Below are 21,960 nucleotides of genomic sequence, written 5' to 3' on the forward strand. Positions count from 1 at the left end.
TTCTCATTAATTTGAGTTAATATCCATGCTAAATTTACATTTGGATGGAAGGCCATTTCTTTATTTTAAGATTACTGTATAGGAGTACTGTTCACCTGTACATAATGAAATATCTTTCCATATAGAATGTCTTGCAAGTAAGTTGCATTTCAAATTCCTCTTTAAAGTTAAGCATCACAGAGTTTTAGAAGAATATAAAGAAAATGCATGGTTTTCATAACTTTCAAAGAAACATCTATTTAACTGAAGCATGTACTATTTTCGTAGTACTAGACAGATTCAGAAAATTGTGTCCAGAGAAAGGTAGGAAAGAAGATTAGATGGAGACGTAAGTTCAGGAGCCATTCTGCTCTGTCTGCCCACTTTGTCCCAGCTGAGAAGGAGATCTGCTGCTGTCCATGACAGATCCCAGACAGGAAGCACCGAGAGGGAACCAGACATGGGGGTGACATAGCTACCTAGCACCTCTCAAATGTGGCCCTTTCACTGTGGTGTCATCATGGTGAATGATTACAAATACTGAAAACATCAGCTTGACTATGTTTAAAAAAGAAAGTCAAGATATGAGGAAAATACAAATAGCCAATAGATACTCCTTTATAAAATGACAAATGAGATAACTATGTAACACCTAATTCTATCAAATCTAAAGCTGTAAATATATAATATATACTCTACACTTGAGCAAACTAAAGTTTATGTATAGCTGAAGATTATATGCATCACTTGTCTCCTCCGTCAATTTATATAGTGAAAAGATGATTGTATAATATGATGTAAATCCCTCACAATATGAAACACAATTATCCTTCTGTTGCAGTGACTAGTTGCAAAAAGCTGGTTCAGCAATGACCTGACATCCCTGTCCCATTGAAATTAGACAAATACAATAAATCAATGCCACTACTTTTTTCAAAATGAGGGACTAGGAGGTCTTAAGGTCCCTTCCGCAGCTAAATAAATAGACCCTGGATAAACCACACTTTTAGGGCATTACTGGATTAGCAAGACAATGTAATGTTTTCCAAGGAATCTCCCTTCCCATGAAAATATTCCTTGAAGCTGGCTGGGAGCTGCAGACTTGAATGGCAAGGAAGGATGAAATTGCCTTGAGCTTGATGCCAACCAAGGGCTGAAGTCAGAGCACTGAGGTGTGAGCAGCAGCAAGGTTCTGGCTGAAACAGGGCTTCTCACACTGCACTGACAGCCTCGAAACAGGCTGAAAAAATTATCCCCTGGCATCCGGCAGAGGCAAACAAAGAAGTTTCTGGAAGAAAGCACCCCAAATGTAGCCCCTCAAGAGTCCCACACATTAAGATCAAGTAACAAAATTATAATCTAGGGTCATCAAGAATACAAGAAGACAAGTAACATGAACAAGAGCAGAAGTAACCAAAACAGATTTGGATATACCACCAACATGCAAGAATGAGAATCCACAGGTACTGGATATAGTAGAGGAATTTTGTTTAAAGAAAAGAGAGTTGAAGAGTGTAATAGTAACAATTAACGTTTGCCCTTGATGAGTTAAGAATATAAACTGTCATCTCTAGAGTAAACCACTAAAAGAGAATGTAACTGTCAAAAAGTGGGAAATCAAATTTTACATAACCCTTAATCAACTCAGATTAAAGGAGAAAAAAAAGATTGAAGATAAAAATATACAAGGTCGGGGAGGCCTTCAAGATGGTGGAGAAGTAAGACGTGGAGATCACCTTACTCCCCACAAATACATCTACACGTGGAACAACTCCTACAGAACACCTACTGAACTCTGGCAGAAGACCTCAGACTTCCCAAAAGGCAAGAAACTCCCCATGTACCTGGGTAGGGCAAAAGAGAAAAGAAAAAACAGAAACAAAAGAACATGGATGGGACCCAAACCTCTGGGAGGGAGCTGTGAAGGAGGAAAAGTTTCTACACACTACAAAGCCCCTTCACTGGTGGAGACGGGGGGTGGGCGGGGTGGGGGGGCGATTCCGAGCCAGGGAGGAGAGCGCAGCAACAGGGGTGCAGAGGGCAGAGTGGAGAGATTCCTGCACAGAGGATCGTTGCCGACCAGCACTCACCAGCCCAAGAGGCTTGTCTGCTCACCCACCGGCCGGGGCAGATGGGGACCGGGAGCTGAGGCTCGGGCTTTGGAGGTCAGATCCCAGGGAGAGGACTGGGGTTGGCTGTGTGAACACAGCCTGAAGGGGGCTAGTGCGCCACAGCTAGCTGGGAGGGAGTCCGGGAAAAAATCTGGACCTGCCTAAGAGGCAAGAGACAATTGTTCGGGGTGCATGAGGAGAGGGGATTCAGAGCACCCCTGATACAACCTCCAGAGACTGGCGCAAGCCATGGCTATCAGCACAGACACCACAGACAGGCTGGAACACTAAAGCTGCTGCTGCAGGCACCAAGAAGCCTGTGTGCAGGCACAGGTCACTATCCACACATCCCCTCCCGGGAGCCTGTGCAGCCTGCCACTGCCAGGGTCCCGTGATCCAGGGACAACTTCCCTGGGAGAACACACAGCACGCCTCAGGCTGTTGCAACGTCATGCCGTCCTCTACCACCACGGGCTCGCCGTGCATTCCATACCCCTCCCTCCCCCCAAGCCTGAATGAGCCAGAGCCACCTAATCAGATGCTACTTTAACCCCTCCTGTCTGGGCAGGGAACAGACACCCTCAGATGACCTACATGCAAAGGTGGGGCCAAATCCAAAGCTGAACCCCAGGAGCTGTGTGAACAAAGAAGAGAAAGGGAAATCTCTCTCAGCAGCTTCAAGAACAGCAGATTAAATCTCCACAATCAACTCTATGTACCCTGCCTCTCTGGAACACCTGAATAGACAACAAGTCATCCCAAAATTGAGGCAGTGGATTTTGGGAGCAACTGTAGACTTGGGGTTTGCTCTCTGCATCTAATTTGTTTCTGGTTTTATGTTTATCTTGGTTTAGTATTTAAAGTTTATTCTCACTGGTAGATTTGTTTAATGATTGGGTTGCTCTCTTCTTTGTACATATATATATACACACACACACACACACACACACACACACGTATTTTTTTTCTCCGTTTTCTTTTTTAGACAGTGTGCATGTGTATGCTTCTTTGTGTGATTTTGTCTGTATAGCTTTGCTTCTGTCTGTCTTTTTTTTCTTTTTTTTTGTATAGTTTTTAGCACTTGTGATCATTGGTGGATTTGTTTTTTGGTTTGGTTGCTCTCTTCTTTCATTCTTTTTTACTACTTTTTAATTTTTAAAATATTTTTTAATTTTAATAACTTTAATTAATTAATTTTTTATTCTCTCTTTACTTCTGAGCCTGGTGGCTAACAGGGTTTAGGTGCTCCGGCCAGGTAACAGGCCTGAGCCTCTGAGGTGGGAGAGCCAAGTTCAGGACATTGGTCTACCACAGACCTCCCAGGCCCATTAAATATCAAATGGCAAAAACTCTACCAGAGATCTCCACCTCAATGTTAAAACCCAGCTCCACTCAATGACCAGCAAGCTACAGTGCTGGACACCCTATGCCAAACAACTACCAAGACAGGAACACAAACCCACCCATTAGCAGAGAGGCTGCCTAAAATCATAATAAATTCACAGACACCCCCAAAAATACCACCAGACACGGTCCTACCCACCCAAAAGGCAATATCCAGCCTCATCCACCAGAACACAGGAACCAATCTCCTCCACCAGGAAGCCTACACAATCAACTGAACCAACCTTACGCACTGGGGGCACAAAAACACAAAAACAACAGGAACTATGAACCTGCAGCCTGTGAGAAGGAGACCCCAAACACAGTAAGTTAAGCAAAATGAGAAGACAGAGAAATAACACAGCAGATGAAGGAGAAAAGTAAAGACCCACCAGTCCAAACAAATGAAGAGGTAATAGGCAGTTTACCTGAAAAAAAATTTAGAGTAATGACAGTAAAGATTGTCAAAAATACTGGAAATAGAATGGAGAAAATACAAGAAACGTTTAACAAGGACCTAGAAGAATTAAAGAGCAAATAAAAAATGGTGAACATCACAAAAAAATGAAATTAAAAATTCTCTGGAAGGAATCAATAGCAGATTAACACAGGCAGAGGAATGGATAAGTGACCTGGAAGATAAAATACTGGAAATAACTACCACAGAGCAGAATAAAGAAAAAAGAATGAAAAGAATTGGGGACAGTCTCAGAGACATCTCAGACAACATTAAATGCACCAACAAATGAATTATAGGGTTCCCAGAAGAAGAGGAAGAAAAAGGGACTGAGAAAATATTTGAAGAGATTATAGTGGAAAACGTCCTTAATATGGGAAAAGAAATAATCAAGAAAGTCCAGGAAGCACACAGAGTCTCCCATACAGGATAAACCCAAGGAGAAATACGCCAAGAAACATATTAATCAAACTATAAAAAATAAAATACAAAGAAAAAATATTAAAAGCAGCAAGAGAAAAGCAACAAATAACATAAAAGGGAATCCCCATAAGGTTAACAACCGATCGTTCAGCAGAAATTCTGCAAGCGAGAAGGGAATGGCAGGACATATTTAAAGTGATGAAAGGGAAAAACCTACAACCAAGATTACTCTACCCAGCAAGGACCTCATTTAGATTCAACAGAGAAATTAAAACATTTACAGACAAGCAAAAGCTAAGAGAATTCAGCACCACCAAAACAGCTTTGCAACAAATGCTAAAGGAATATCTCTAGGCAGGAAACACAAAAGAAGGAAAAGACCTACAATAACAAACCCAAACCAATTAAGAAAAAGGTAATAGGAACATACATATTGATTATTATCTTAAATGTAAATGGATTAAATGCTCCAATCAAGAGACATAGACTGGCTGAATGGATACAAAAACAGGACCCATATACATGCTGTCTACAACAGACCCACTTCAGACCTAGGGAAATATACAGCCTGAAAGTGAGGGCATGGAAAAATATGTTCCATGCAAATGGAAATCAAAAGAAAGTTGGAGTAGCAATTCTCATATCAGGCAAAATAGACTTTAAAATAAAGACTATGATGAGACAAAGAAGGACACTACAAAATGATCGAGGGATCAATCCAAGAAGAAGATATAACAACTGTAAACATTTATGGACCCAACATAGAAGTACTTCAGTACATAAGGCAAATGCTAACGTCCATAAGAGGGGAAACTGACAGTGACACAATCATAGTAGGGGACTTTAACAACCCACTTTCACCAATGGACAGACCATCCAATATGAAAATAAATAAGGAAATGCAAGATTTAAATTATACATTAAACCAAATGGACTTAATAGATATTTATAGGACATTCCATCCAAAAACAACAGAATACAATTTGTTCTCAAGGGCTCATGGAGCATTCTCAAGGATAGATCATATCTTGGGTCACAGATCAAGCCTTGGTATATATAAGAAAATTGAAATTGTATCCAATATCTTTTCCAACCACAATACTGAGACTAGATATCAATTACAGGAAAAAAAAACCTGTAAAAAATACAAACACATGGAGGCTAAACAATACACTAATAAATAACCAAGAGATAACTGAAGAAATCAAAGAGGAAATCAGAAAATACCTAGAAACAAATGACTTTGAAAACATGACGACCAAAAACCTATGGGATGCAGCAAAAGCGGTTTTAAGAGGGAAGTTTATAGCAATACAATCCTACCTGAAGAAACAAGATGCATCTCAAAAAACAACCTAACCTTACACCTAAAGCAATTAGAGAAAGAAAAACAAAAACCCCAAAGTTAGCAGAAGGAAAGAAATCATAAACATCAGATCAGAAATACATGAAAAAGAAATGAATGAAATGATAGCAAAGGTCAATAAAACTAAAAGCTGGTTCTTGAGAAGATAAACAAAATTGATAAACCATTAGCCAGACTCATCAAGAAAAAAAGGGAGAAGACTCAAATCAATGAATACAAATGAAAAAGAAGTAATAACTGACACTGCAGAAATACAAAGGATCATGAGAGATTACTACAAGCAACTATATGCCAATAAAATGGACAGCCTGGAAGAAATGGACAAGTTCTTAGAAAAGCACAACCTTCTGAGACTGACCCAGGAAGAAATAGAAAATATAAAGACACCAATCCCAAGCATGGAAATTGAACCAGTGGTTAAAAATCTTCCCAGAACCAGATGGATTCATAGGCAAATTCTACCAAATATTTAGAGAAGAGCTAACACCCATCCTTGCCAAACTCTTCCAAAATATAGCAGAAGGAGGAACACTCCCAAACTCATTATACAAGGCCACCATCACCCTGATACAAAAACCAGACAAAGATGTTAAAAAAAAAAAAACTACAGGCCAATACCACTGATGAACATAGCTGAAAAATCCTCAACAAAATACTAGCAAACAGAATCAAACAGCATATTAAAAGGATCATATACCATGATCATGTGGGGTTTATCTGTGGAATGCAAGGATTCTTCAATGTATGCAAATCAATCAATGTGATACACCATATTAACAAATTGAAGGATAAAAACCATATGATAATCTCAATAGATGCAGAAAAAGATTTCGACAAAATTCAACACCCATTTATGATAAAAACGCTCCAGAAAGTAGGCACAGAGGGAACTTACCTCAACATAATAAAGGCCATATACGACAAACCCACAGCCAACATCATTCTCAATGGTGAAAAACTGAAACCATTTCCACTAAGATCAGGAAAAAGACAACGTTGCCCAATCTCATGACTATTAGTGAACATAGCATTGGAAGTTTTAGCCACAGAAATCAGAGAAGAAAAAGAACTAAAAGGAATCCAAATCAGAAAAGAAGTAAAGCTGTCACTGTTTGCTAATGACATGATACTATACGTAGAGAATCCTGAAGATGCTACCAGAAAGCTACTAGAGCCAATCAATGAATTTGGTAAAGTAGCAGGATACAAAATTAATGCATAGAAATCTCTTGCATTCCTATATACTAATGATGAAAAATCTGAAAGAGAAATTAAGGAAACACTCCCATTTACCACTGCAACAAAAGGAATAAAATACCTAGGAATAAACCTACCTAAGGAGACAAAAGAACTGTATGCAGAAAACTATAAGACACTGATGAAAGAAATTAAAGATGATACAAACAGATGGACAGATATACCATGTTCTTGAGTTGGAAGAATCAGCATTGTGAAAAATGACTATACTACCCAAAGCAATCTACAGATTCAATGTCATCCCTATCAAACTACCAAGAGCATTTTTCACAGAACTAGAACAGAATATTTCACAATTTGTACGAAAACACAAAAGACTGCTAATATCAAAACCAATCTTGAGAAAGAAAAATGGAGCTGGAGTAATCTGGCTCCCTCACTTCAGACTATACAACAAATCTACAGTAAACAAAGCAGTATGGTACTGGCACAAAAACAGAAATATAGGTCAATGGAACAGGATAGAAAGCCCAGATATAAACCCATGCACATATGGTCACCTTATTTTGATAAAGGATGCAGGAATATACAATGGAGAAAAGACAGCCTCTTCAATAAGTGGTGCTGGGAAAACTGGGCAGCTACACGTAAAAGAATGAAATTAGAACACTCCCTAACACCATACACAAAAATAAACTCAAAATGGAATAAAGACCTAAATGTAAGGCCAGACACTATAAAAACTTTTAGAGGAAAACATAGGCAGAACACTCTACGACATAGATCACAGCAAGATCCTTTTTGACCCACCTCCTAGAGAAATGGAAATAAAAACATAAATAAACAAATGGGACCTAATGAAACTTAAAAGCTTTTGCACAGCAAAGGAAACCATAAACAGGAAAACCCAGAGATGGGAGAAAGTATTTGTAAATGAAGCAACTGACAAAGGATTAATCTCCAGAATTTACAAGCAGCTCATGCAGCTCAATATCAAAAAAAACCAACAACAATCAACTCAATCCAAAAATGGGCAGAAGACCTAAATAGACATTTCTCCAAAGAAGATATACAGATTGCCAACAAATACATGAAAGGATGCTCAACATCACTAAACATTAGAGAAATTGAAATCAAAATTACAATGTGGTATCACCTCACACCAGTCAGAATGGCCATCATCAAGAAATCTAGAAACAATAAATGCTGGAGAGGGTGTGGAGAAGAGGGAAGACTCTTGCACTGTTGGTGGGAATGTAAATTGATAACAGCCACTATGGAGAACAGTATAGAGGTTCCTTAAAAAACTAAAAATAGAACTACCATATGACCCAGCAATCCCACTACTGGGCATATACCCTGAGAAAACCATAATTCAAAAAGAGTCATGTACCACAAGGCTCAATGCAGCTCTATTTACATTGGGCAGGACATGGAAGCAACCTAAATGTCCATCTACAGATGAATGGATAAAGAAGATGTGGCACATATATACAATGAAATATTACTCAGCCATAAAAAGAAATGAAATTGAGTTATTTGTAATGAAGTGGATGGACCTAAATTCTGTCATAGAGTGAAATAAGTCAGAAAGAGAAAAATAAGTACAGTGTACTAACATATATATATATATATATATATATATATATTTATATATGTATGGAATCTAAAAAAAAAAAAACAGGTTCTGAAGAACCTAGGGACAGGACAGGAATAAAGACGCAGACATAGAGAATGAACTTGAGGGCACGGGGAGAGGGATGTGTAAGCTGGGATGAAGTGAGAGAGCGGCATGGACATATATACACTACCAAATGTAAAATAGATAGCTAGTGCGAAGCAGCCACATAGCACAGGGAGATCAGCTCGGTGCTTTGTGACCACCTAGAGGGGTGGGAAAGGGAGGGTGGGAGGGAGACACAAGAGGGAGGAGATATGGGGCTATATGTAAATGCATAGCTGCTTCATTTTGTTATAAAACAGAAACTAACACACCATTTAAAAGCAATTATACTCCAATATAGATGTTAAAAATAATAATAATAAAATAAAATAGGAAGACCTAGGTGTCAAAGGGAGCAAGAAGAAACCAGGAACCGAGAATTCAGTAAAAAGAAGCTTGTTGGAAATTGATTTTCTTCTGGCTAGTTGAGTAACCTGAGAAAGTTTTTAAAGGCTGGGAATTTTAAGGACATACACTTCTATAAGGGAAGAAGAGGATGATAATGAAAACAAAATATCTTTGTCACTGAGAGAATAGACATTTTTAGATGAAATGCAGTACAAACTAAATCTTAGAAACCAGGGTCTATAAGGATTCCCAGCTTAAAAAAAATAATAACATATTTCCAATGTAAGAGTTTATCCAATGCTTTAATATGGAAAAAAGGAAAATTAATGAAATTAAAATTTCCTTTTTTTAAAGTCAAAAAAATTTTCTAACTTTACCTAGACTAATGAAGAAAGCAGACAGAAGACACAAATCATCAAAATCAGAAATGGAAAAGGGAATATCACTAATGACTTCACAGAAATAAAAAGTATTTGAGGTAATATTATAAACAACTTATACCAAAAATTAAGAAAACTTGGATGAAATAGTTCATAGAAGACAAAAATTGGTAAAGTTTACTCAAGAAGAAATATTATACCTGAGTAGGCTGAAGAAATGGAATTAGTAAAATCAAACACAAAACCTTCCCATAATTTAAATTCCAGGCCCAGATGGCTTCACTGGAAACTTTTATTGAATATTTAAAAACAGCCCTTCACAAATTCTTCTACAAAGAATACTTCTGAACTCATTCTGTTATATTCATTCAGTGTTATGCTCATACCAAATCCAGACAAAACATCACATAAAAATAATAATGTAGACCAATATCCCACATGAATGTAGATGCAAAAATTCTCAACAAAATAATAGTAATCTGAACTCAACAACTTAGTATACACCATGACCAAGTGAGATTTACTTCAGGAATGCAAAGTAGATTTAACAGCTGAAAATCAGTTAATGTAGTATACCATATTAATAGATTCAAATTGATAGATTCAATGTTAAAAATCATATAGTCATCTTAATAGATACAGATAAAACATTTGACAAAATCCAATATACATTACTGATAAAATTTCACAACAAACTAGGAATATATACTAACTTTATCAACCTAATAAAGGATATCTATTTAAAAAAACCCTATAACTAACATTATGCATAATGGTGAAAAACTGAATACATTTCCCCTAAGATCAGAAATAAGGTATGAACGTCAATACTCATCACTTCAACATTAAACTAGAAGTTCTGGCCAAAAAGACAGGAAAAAAAGAAAAAGAAGGGAAAAGGAGGGTATTTGGAGGAGAGAGAGGAGGAGAGTGTGAGCTAGTTAAAGGCATTCCAATCAGAAAAGAAATTAAAATGTCTTTATTTGCAGATGACATGAAAGAAAATTCTAAACAGCTACTAGACTAATAAATGGGTTCAGCAAGGTCACAGGACACAATGTTAATATTAAAAACTTAATCGTATCTCTATGTAATGTTAACATACAATCAGAATAAAGTTAAGAAAAAAATTGTATTCAAAATAGCATCAAAAAATATAACACACATTTATAACCTTTATATACTACCTAAGGAGGCAAAATACCTGTACTCCAAAAACTGTAAGACGCTGATGAAAGAAGTTGAAGATGATAAACAGATGGAACGATATACCATGCTCTTTGGTTGGAAGAATCAATATTGTCAAAATGACTACACTACCCAATGCAATCCCTATCAAATTACCAATGGCATTTTCACAGAACTAGAACAAACATTTTCTAAATTTGTATGGAGACACAAAAGACCCCAAATAGCCAAAGCAATCTTGAGAAAGGAAAACAGAGCTGAAGGAATCAGACTATACTACAGACTTCAGACTATACTACAAATCAACAGTCATGAAAACAGTATAGTACTGGCACAAAAACAGAAATATAGATCAATGGAACAGGATAGAAAGCCCAGAGCTAAACCCATGCACATATGGTGTATGGTCACCTTATCTTGGACAAAGGAGGCAAGAATATACAATGGAGAAAAGATAGCCTCTCCAAATAAAGACACAGACCTACTAGAGAATGGACTTGAGGATATGGGGAGGGGGAAGAGTAAGCTGTGACAAAGCAAAAGAGAGGCATGGACATATATACACTACCAAACGTAAGGTAGATAGCTAGTGGGAAGCAGCCGCATAGCACAGGGAGATCAGCTCAGTGCTTTGTGACCGCCTGGAGGGGTGGGATAGGGAGGGTGGGAGGGAGATGCAAGAGGGAGGGGATATGGAAACATATGTATATGTATAACTGATTCACTTTGTTATAAAGCAGAAACTAACACACCATTGTTAAGCAATTATACTCCAATAAAGATGTAAAAAAAAAAAAAGATAGCCTCTCCAATAAGTGGTGCTGGGAAAACTGGACAGCTACAGGTAAAAGAATGAAATTAGAACACTTCCTAACACCATACACAAAAATAAATCAAAGACCTAAACATAAAGCCAGACACTATAAAACTCTTAGAGGAAAACATAGGCAGAACACTCTATGACATAAATCACAGTAAGATCCTTTATGAGCCACCTCCTAGAGTAATGGAAATAAAATAAAAAATAAACAAATGGGACCTAATGAAACTTAAAATTTTTTGCACAGCAAAGCTTTTCTCCCATTCTGTGAGACAACCCACAGAATGGGAGAAAATATTTGCAAATGATGCAACAGACAAGGGAATAATCTCCAAAATTTACAAACAGCTCATGCGGCTCAATATCAGAAAAACAAATGACCCACTGAAAAAATGGGCAGAAGACCTAAAGAGACATTTCTCCAAAGAAGACATACAGATGGCCAAGAGACACATGAAAAGATGCTCAACATAGCTAATTATTAGAGAAATGCAAATCAAAATTGTGAGATATCACCTTGCACCAGTCAGAATGGCCATCATCAAGAAGTCTACAAAAAATAAATGCTGGAGAGGGTGTGGAGAAAAGGGAACCCTCCTACACTGTTGGTGTAAACTGGTGCAGCTACTATGGAGAAGAGTATGGAGGCTCCTTAAAAAACTAAAAATAGAATTACTATATGATCCAGCAATCCCACTACTGGGCATATATCCAGAGAAAACCATGGTTCAAAAGGACTTTTCCCCATATTTGCTTTTTAAAAAATTAAATACCTTTTCACACCTACTAGAATGTCTATAATCAAAAAGAATGGCATTATGTGACAGGGAGGATATAAAGAAACTGGAATCTACTACATTACTGATAGGAATGTAAAAATGGTACAGCCACTGTGAAAAACATTTTGGCAGTTTTTTAAAAATAATTATTTATTTATTATTTGGCTGCATCGAGTCTTAGCTGCAACACGTGGGATCTTCATTGCGGCATGCGGGATCTGTCACTGCAGCATGCAGGCTCTTTGTTGCAGTGCACGGGCTTCTCTCTAGTTGTGGTATGCAGGCTCTAGAGCACGCAGCCTCAGTAGTTGAGGCGCGCAGCCTCTCTAGTTGTGATACGCAGGCTTCAGAGCATGCAGGCTCAGGAGTTGTAGCATGTGGGCTCAGTAGTTGTGGTGCATGGGCTTTAGAGTGCTTGGGCTCAGTAGTTGTGGTGCTTGGGCTTAGTTGCTCTGCAGCATGTGGGATCTTAGTTCCCCGACCAGGGATTGAACCTACGTCCCCTTCATTGGAAGGCAGATTCTTAACCACTGAACCACCAGGGAAGTCCAAGGCAGTTTCTTAAGAAGCTAAACTTATGATAAGACCTAACATCTACCTAAAAGAAATGAAAATATGTCCACATAAAGACATACACAAATATACACAAATGTTTATGAAAATAGGTAAATAAAATATGGTATATCCATATAGTGGAATGCTATTCAGCAATGAAACAAAATGAGACTAAGATATATACCAGAACATGGATGAACCTCAACATCATTATTCTAATTTAAAGAAACCAGACAGAAAATGGTACACAGTATAGTATTCCTTTTAGATGAAATGTACAGAAAAGGCACATCAATAGATAGAAAAAAAGATTAGTGATTGCCTAGAGCTGGAGTTAAGAGCTAGAATTGACTATAAATTGGTGTTAGGGTCATAGGGATAAAACGTTCAAAATTTACTAAAAATCATTAAACTGTAAAGTTAAAATGAGTGAAATTTATGGTATATAAATTATATCTTAAGTTGCTTTAAAAATTCCAGTGTTTATCCCATCAAGACAAAGAGAAGTATATGCCATAGAGAAGTATATGCCATTGAGAACAATACACCAAAACCCCAGATGAGATAGCAATTTACACCTTGAATAAACATGTAATTGAGGCAGGGACTCTCAAAAGCCCATCATGAAACAGTAACCAGCATTTCCCCCCCAGTAGTCCTCATATTCTGTGTGTAAAGAAGACTCAGAATAGAAAGGTGACGTTTTTGAGTAGGAAACTGATGAAGTAGAATATGATACATGAGTCCCTGACATATTTGGAGGGCCTATGTGAGTCATTTGATTACATCTATGCAATCCATTATGAGTTAAAGACATAGATTTCAATGATTCAAGGGACCTGTTTTTAAAAAATTAGGGAAAAAAAGCCAAAGTCTGAATCAAGAGAATAATGAATATTGAATGGGTCTGTCATCAATAAATTAATGTAATTAATTAAGGTAATTAATGTGAACCATTTGGATCCTTTGGGGAGTAGTAGTCTTGTACATCAGTAAAGCTTTGCATTTGAGGAGGACAGAAGTTTATAAATCAAGTCTCAGATTAAAAAGTATTGTGAATAATTTTGTAACAACAATTATAACTAAATAAAACAATACATATTATTCATTCTTTTCTCTGATGTAGCCTTTTCCATCATAACAGAATACTTACTTAAATATTACACAAAATGGAATAGATCATCAAGATAACATTTCCCTGTAAACTTTCTGTAACAAGTCATTTTGCCCCCAAATTGGCGTAAATTCTATTGTACTTTGTAACAAATGAAATTAGTACAAGTTTACAAACCACAAACATTATTCAGGAAAAAAACCAGCAACCAAACAAATCAATTTATTAAATAATATTTAGGTGCCTGAGATAAAAATTGGTTTAATTTAAAATAGTCTAATTTCAACCCCCATAAGTTTCCACTTAGTGAATATGTAGAAAGACTTACAGACTTTGGGCTTTCTTCATTCACTAAATAAAATGTGAAATCTAAAAATCAGACAAGATCATACTGCAAAAGTTCAACTAAAGTCTTACCTCCATCAGAACAAAGAGTGCTGCAAAGAATAGAAGGGTTGCCCATTCTACTCTGTGTAGAATTATCTCAAAATCATGGATATCAGCTAAAATTAGCAACCAGATGGCACCCAGAATAGCAATCCACCCTGAAAAACAAATACACAGAGTTACAGATGTAGTTCAATTGTTAAAACACTAATTCTTCATCTTCAGATTGCTTTCTTAAATTGAAGATAATTGATATTCTGCAAACTGAACATGCTTAAAACATACAATTTGTATTTTGGATAATGTGTATACCAGAAACCAACACAACGGGCAGGATAATGAATATATCCACCACCCCAGCAGTTTACTCATGCCATGTCCTTTTCTCCCTCTCCCGCCTCCTGTCACCAGACCCCACCCCCAGGAAACCATTCATCTCTTTTCTTAAATGCAATCATATAGTATGTATTTTTTATCGGACTGCTTCCATTCAGCACAATTATTTTAAGATACTTCAGTGTTGGTGTGTGGACCAATAGTCATTCTTCTTTATTGTTTAGTATGGCATAGTATGGCTATGCCACAATGTACATACTCATTCACCTTGATGGGCATTTGCACTGCTTCCAGTGTTTGGCTCTTACAAACAAATGTGCGATGAACTTTCATATAAATTATCTATATGTACATTATGCTTTCAGTTCCCTTGGGTCAATATCTAGGAATGGAATGGTTGGATCATATAATAGGCTAGTACTATGGAATATTTATGTTTTAAGAAACTGTGAGACTGTTTCCCAAAATGGTTGTAACATTTTACAATCCCACCACTAGTATATGAGAATTCCAGTTTCTCCATATTTTCAACACTTAGCTTTTTTGATTTTTGACATTACGGTGGGTAGGAAATGGTATCTCATTGTGATTTCAAATTGTATTTCTCTAGTGACTAATGATGTTCAGCATCTTTTCGTGTACTTATCTGTCATCCATATATGTTCTTTTGCGAAGTTTTTGTTCAAATAGGCTGAATAAATTTTTTTCTGAGTAGAGCAAATAAAACTCAAAATAAGTAGAATAAAAATGTGCTGGATCAGAAATAAATGAAATAGAAAAATATTAGAGAAAAGCAATGATATCAAAACTTGGTTCTTTTAGAAGATCAAGAAGATTGATAAAACTTAGCCAGTCTAAATAGGACAAAAAGACAAAGGGGAAAAATGCTAATATCAAGAATAAGATCAGTGATATGGCTATAGATTATACAGGCATAAAAAGAGTACTAGTTTTCTAAGTAGGCATAGAGGGAACTTTCCTCAACATAATAAAGGCCATATATGACAAACCCACAGCCAACATTGTCCTCAATGGTGAAAAACTGAAACCATTTCCACTAAGATCAGGAACAAGACAAGGCTGCCCACTCTCACCACTCTTATTCAACATAGTTTTGGAAGTTTTAGCCACAGCAATCAGAGAAGAAAAGGAAATAAAAGGAATCCAAATTGGAAAAGAAGAAGTAAAGCTGTCACTGTTTGCAGATGACATGATACTATACATAGAGAATCCTAAAGATGCTACCAGAAAACTACTAGAGTTAATCAATGAATTTGGTAAAGTAGCAGGATACAAAATTAATGCACAGAAATCTCTGGCATTCCTGTACACTAATGATGAAAAATCTGAAAGTGAAATCAAGAAAACACTCCCATTTACCATTGCAACAAAAAGAATAAAATATCTAGGAATAAACCTACCTAAGGAGACAAAAGACCTGTATGCAGAAAATTATAAGACACTGATGAAAGAAATTAAAGATGATACAAATAGATGGAGAGATATACCATGCTCCTGGATTGGAAGAATCAATATTGTGAAAATGACTCTACTACCCAAAGCAATCTACAGATTCAATGCAATCCCTATCAAACTACCACTGGCATTTTTCACAACCAAATTTTAAAAAATTGTATATGCAGTATTTTTTGGTCTGACTTCTTTCATTCAGCATAATTATTATGAGATTTATCCATGTGGCAGTGTACATAAGTAGTCCATCCTTTTTATTGCTGAGTAGTATTCTATGGTTTGACTATGCCACAATTTATACATCCATTCACCTATTGATGAACACTGAATAGTTTGACTTGACTATGACAATGAAAACTGCAGTGAATATTTGTGTTCCATTGTTTGTATCATCAGATACTTTAATTTCTCTTGGGATAATACCTAAAAGTGTAATGGTTGGAACATGTAGTAGATTTATGAATAACGTTTTTGAAAACTGCCAAACTGTTTCCCAAAGTGGTTATACCATCTTACAATTCTACCAGCAGTGTATGAGATTTCCAGTTCCTCCATATCCTTGTCAACACTTAGTTTGGTTGATCTTTTTGACTTTATACATTCTAAGGTACATAGTGAAATGTCATGTGGTTTTACTTTGCATTTCCCTGGTGACTAGTGATATTCAGCATCTTTTCATGTGCTTGTTGCCATCCTTTTATCTTCTTTGGTGAGGTGTCTGTTCAAAATATTCCCCATTTTAATTGGGTTGTTTACTCATTTTTGAGTTTTGAGAATTCAGAAAATGCATTCTAGATATGAGTCCTAGATGATTTACAGATATTTTCTCCTAGTTCATGGCTTGTCTGCTTTTTCTTAACAGTTACTTGAAAAGCAGGAATTTATTATTTTGATAAAGTCCAATTTATGAAAATTTTCTTTTATGGATACATGCTTTTAGTGTATCTAAGAAAACTCCCCCAAGATCAAAGAAGTTTTTGCCTATGTTTATTCTAGAAGTTTTAAAGTTATAAATTCTACATTTAGGCTTATTGTCCATGTAGCTGACTTTTGTGTCAGCTCTTCTATATGCCACTCGTGGATGCCCGTTATGTGCCAGGCTCTGAACTTAAGGGTTATGGATGGAAATGTAAGCAAGATACCATGTGGATTTCAAAAGGCTTACCATCCAGTGGAGAACACACATCTATAGGTAAACAATTATACTGGATGTAACAGTGTGTGTACATACAAACAATTAGGGAGCAGCCAGAGAGAGTAACAATGTGGTGGCTGAAATAAAGTTTCACAAAGAAGGTGATATTCAGGCAATATCTTAGAGGTTGAATGTAACTTTCCAGGTAAAGAGGGAAGGGACATTCAAGACAAAGGTAAAAGTACATCCAAGGACAGAACACTTAAGAAGGAAGATGTCCGAGTGACATCAGCAAAATGGTGGATAGGCAGTTCTAAGCCCTCATCCTCTATAGAAATATCCCCAAACAAGCAGAAACTATTAAAGCTGAGATCTAGCTTTTGCTATTGTTGTACTTATTTATTTATCTTGATTTTTAGCTTCTGACTTTCAAGGAAGTCTCTGTAAAAACACTAGCTGAACACACTAAGGAACACAGAATTCAGTGACCATGCATGACAAGAAATATAGCCTATGCAAAAATAGTTTGGGAAAGTCACAAAACAAATGGACTACTACAGCCTTCAGCAATAAAAATTAAAAACAGCAAACTCTGGGAAAAGGGCCAAGGAACAATTACCATATTATAATATTCAAATGTCCCATTTTCAACAACACAAGGCACACAAAGAAATAGGCATGGAGGTGGTGCCCCAGGAGCATGCAGAGGTTTGTCTCCCAGTGAGAGGGCCCTGGTTCCACCAAATCCACACCTCAATTTAGCACTGGATCTGGGGCAGACAGGTCCTGGGAGAAGACAATCACAGAGGAAGTCTAGGTCTCAGGCAGCAATGCAGCCACCTCAAATCCTGCAGCCACAGTGCCCTGATCCACCCAGCCCCAGCCTACTCTACACCAGTCTTGCATTAGGTCTGGGATGAACACAATAGGGGAATGGATGGTACCTTGGGCTGTTTCTGAGCAGAACCATGGCTTCCTACACATGTGGCACATAGATCCTCTGTGACTGCAAGGGCCTTACTTGCTTCAGCAATTACCTCCTTTGGGGCAGGCCATGTCCTCAAGGGCAACAGAACCTGATTGAGCTGACCCTCAGGGCTTCTACTCCAACACTGGGGAGCAGACCCCACCCAGGACAGGGGAGCAACAGGCACAGAGCAGAGAGGAAGTCCCACCTCACATCCTATACAGGCTTTACATCCCCCAACACCAACCACACACCCTATCAAGGGAACACTGGCTAGCACACCCTGAGGAAAAACAAAGCTTGCATCCATATCAAAACAAGACCTCCCACCAAAGACACTGGACATATACAGTCTACACAGGGAAACTCCCACACAAAAACACCCATTCAAGACCAGAGTAGGTAACTATTTCTCCTAAATTCATATAGACAGAGAAAGTAAAAAGTCAGAGGAAGTACTCCAAATTAAAGGAGAAAGAGAAAGCCCCTGAAAAAATAAATAATGATACAAAGTTCATCAGCCTACCAGGTCCCAAGTTCAAAAAGGTGGTAAGAAAAATGCTAACTGAATTAAGAAATAGTTTCAAGAGAATGCAGATCACTGTAACAAGGAGCTAGAAACTATAAAGATGAACTAGTCAAAAATAGACAATTCAGTTACTGAGATAAAAACCAATCTAGAAACAATGAATAGCAGACTAAATGACACAGAAGAACAAATAAGTGATCTGAAAGATAGAATAATGGAATTCATCCAATCAGAACAGCAGACAGAAAGACTAATTTAAAAAGTGAAAGCAACATACAAGATCTATGGGATAATATAAACCATGCCAAGCTATGCATAATAAGAATTCAAGAAGAATGAGAGAGAGAGAAAGGGATTGAATGTATTTGAAGAAATTATGGCTAAAAACTTCCCAAACCTTAAGAAGAAAATGGATATCCAGTTACAGGATGCACAGAAGGTCCCAAACAAGATGAACCCAAACAGACACACACCAAGACATATCACAATTAAAATGGCAAAAATTAAAGACAAAGAGAGGATTCTAAGGCAACAAGAGAAAAACAGTCAGTTACAAGGGAACCCCTATAAGATTATCAGCTGATTTCTCTGGAGAAACTTTGTAGGCCAGAAAGGAGTGGCATGATATATTTAAAGTCCTGCCAGGGAAAAACTTGCAACCTAGGATACTCTACCCAGCAACCTTATCATTTAGATTAGAAGAAGAAACTAAGAATTTCTCAGACTAGCAAAAACTAAAAGAGCTCATCAATACTAAACCTATCCAAAAAGAAATATTGAAATATTTTCTCTAAATAGAAAAGAAGCAAGAATCCATAGGAAAGGGAAAATTCCAATAGGAAAGGCAAATATATAGTAAGGATCTTTTCTGACCACAACACTATGAGATTAGAAAACACTTAGAGAAAAATGGTTAAAACACATACACATGGAGGCTAAACAATATGTTACTAAACAACCAATGTATCACTGAAGAAATCAAAGAGAAAATAAAAAAAAAATACCTAGAGACAAACGACAATGAAAATACAATGACCTAAAACCTATGGGATGCAGCAAAAGCAGTTACAAGAGGGAAGTTTATAGCAATACAATCTTACCTCAGGAAAAGAGAAAAATCTCAAATAAACAACATAATTAAAGGAACTAGAGAAAGAAGAACAAACAAACCCAAAGTTACTAGAATGAAAGAAATAAAGATCAGAGCAGAAATAAATAAAACAGGGATGAAGGAAAAACTGGAAAAGACGATTGAAACTAAAAGCTGGATCTTTGAGAAGATAAACAAAATTGATAAAACTTTAGCCAGACTCATCAAGAAAAAAAAGGAGAGAACTCAAATCAATAAAATTAGAAATGAAAAAGGAGAAGTTACAACAGACACCACAGAAATACAAAGGACCATAAGAGACTACTACAGGCAAATATATGCCAATAAATTGGACAACCTAGAAGAAACCAATTCTTAGAAAGGTACAACCTTCCAAGCCTGAACCAGGAAGAAACAGAAAATATGAACAGACTAATCACAAGTACTGAAATTGAAACTGTGATTTAAAAAACTCTCAACAACCAAAGTCCAGGGCCAGATGAAGTCACAAGAGAATTCTATCAAACATTTGGAGAAGAGTTAACACCTATCCTTCTGAAATTATTCCAAAAAAATTGCAGAGGAAGGACCACTCCCAAACTCATTCTATGAGGCCACCATCACCCTGATACCACAACTAGAAAAAGATATCACAAAAAAATTACAGGCCAATACCACTGATGAACATAGATGAAAATATCCTCAACAAATTACTAGCAAATCGAATCCAACAGCACATTAAAAGGATCATACACCATGATCAGGTGGGATTTATCTCAGGGATGCAAGGATTTTTCAGTATCTACAAATCAAGCACTGTGATACACTGCAACAAATTAAAGGATACAAAGCATACGGTCATCTCAATAGCTGTAGAAAAAGGTTTTAAAAAATTCAACACCCATTTATGATGAAAACTTTTCCAGAAAGTGGCCATAGTAGTAGCCTACTTCAACATAACAAAGGCCATATATGTATGACAAACCCACAGCAAAAATCATTCTCAGTGGTGAAAAACTGAAAGCATTTCTTCTAAGATTAGGAACAAGACAAGGAGGTCCACTCTCACCACTTTTATTCAACAAAGTTTTGGATGTGCTAGCCATGGCAAATCAGAGAATAAAAAGAAATAAAAGGAATCCAAATCAGAAAAGAAGTAAAACTCCCCTGTTTGCAGATGACATGATATTATACACAGAAAATCCTAAAGATGCTACCAGAAAGCTACTAGAGCTCGTCAATGAACTCGGTAAAGTTGCAGGATACAAAATTAATACACAGAAATCTCTTGCATTCCTACACACTAACAATGAAAGATCAGAAAGAGAAATTAAGGAAACAATCCCATTTACCATCACATCAAAAAGAATAAAATACCTAGGAATAAACCACCCAAAGGAGGCAAAAGATCTGTACCCAGAAAACTATAAGATACTGATGAAAGAAATCAAAGATGACACAAACAGATGGAGAGATATACCATGTTGTTGGATTGGAAGAACCAATATTGTCAAAATGAGTATACCACCCAAAGCAATCTACAGATACAATGCAATCCCTATTAAATTACCAATGGCATTTTTCACATAATTAGAACAAAAATTTAACAATTTGTATGGAAACAAAAAAGACCCCAAATGGCCAAAGCAATCTTGAGAAAGAAAAACGGAGCGGGAGGAATCAGGCTCCCTGACTTCAGATTATAGTACATAGCTACAGTCATCAAAACAGTATGGTATTGCCATAAAAACAGAAATACGAGTAAATGGAACAGGATAGAAAGTCCAGAGATAAACCCAAGCAACTATGGTCACATAATCTATGATAACAGAGACAAGAATATACAGTGGAGAAAAGACAGCCTCTTCAATAAGTGGTGTTGAGAAAACTGGACAACTACATGTAAAAGGATGAAATTAGAACACTCCCTAACAAAATACACAGAAATAAACTCAAAATGGAGAAAAGACCTAAATTTAAGGCCAGATACTATAGAACACTCTCTGACATAAATCCCAGTAATATCTTTTTTGACCCACCTCCTAGAGTAATGAAAGTAAAAACAAAATAAACAAATGGGACCTAATTAAACTTAAAAGCTTTTGCACAGCAAAGGAAACCCTAAACCAAACAGAAAGCCCACAGAATGGGAGAAATTATTTGCAAATGAGGCAACCAGCAAGGGATTAATCTCCAAAATATAAAAACAGCTTGTGCAAC

General features: G+C 36.8%; 1 protein-coding gene across 2 annotated transcripts in view; it reads right to left on the bottom strand.

Moving 5' to 3' along the window:
• OCA2 (OCA2 melanosomal transmembrane protein) overlaps nucleotides 1–21,960 on the bottom strand; it is a gene marked incomplete at its 5' end in the record, with an annotated part of 171,552 nt that overhangs the window by 40,232 nt on the left and 109,360 nt on the right. For both annotated transcript variants that reach the window (XM_081242282.1, XM_081242281.1), the window contains one exon: nucleotides 14,241–14,368. In XM_081242282.1, the coding sequence (XP_081098408.1) occupies nucleotides 14,241–14,368 (128 nt within the window). The remainder of the gene's footprint in view (nucleotides 1–14,240; nucleotides 14,369–21,960) is intronic.

Source organism: Mesoplodon bidens (assembly GCF_964165515.1).
Source record: "Mesoplodon bidens genome assembly, chromosome: 8".
NCBI classification, from domain to species: Eukaryota; Metazoa; Chordata; class Mammalia; order Artiodactyla; family Ziphiidae; genus Mesoplodon; species Mesoplodon bidens.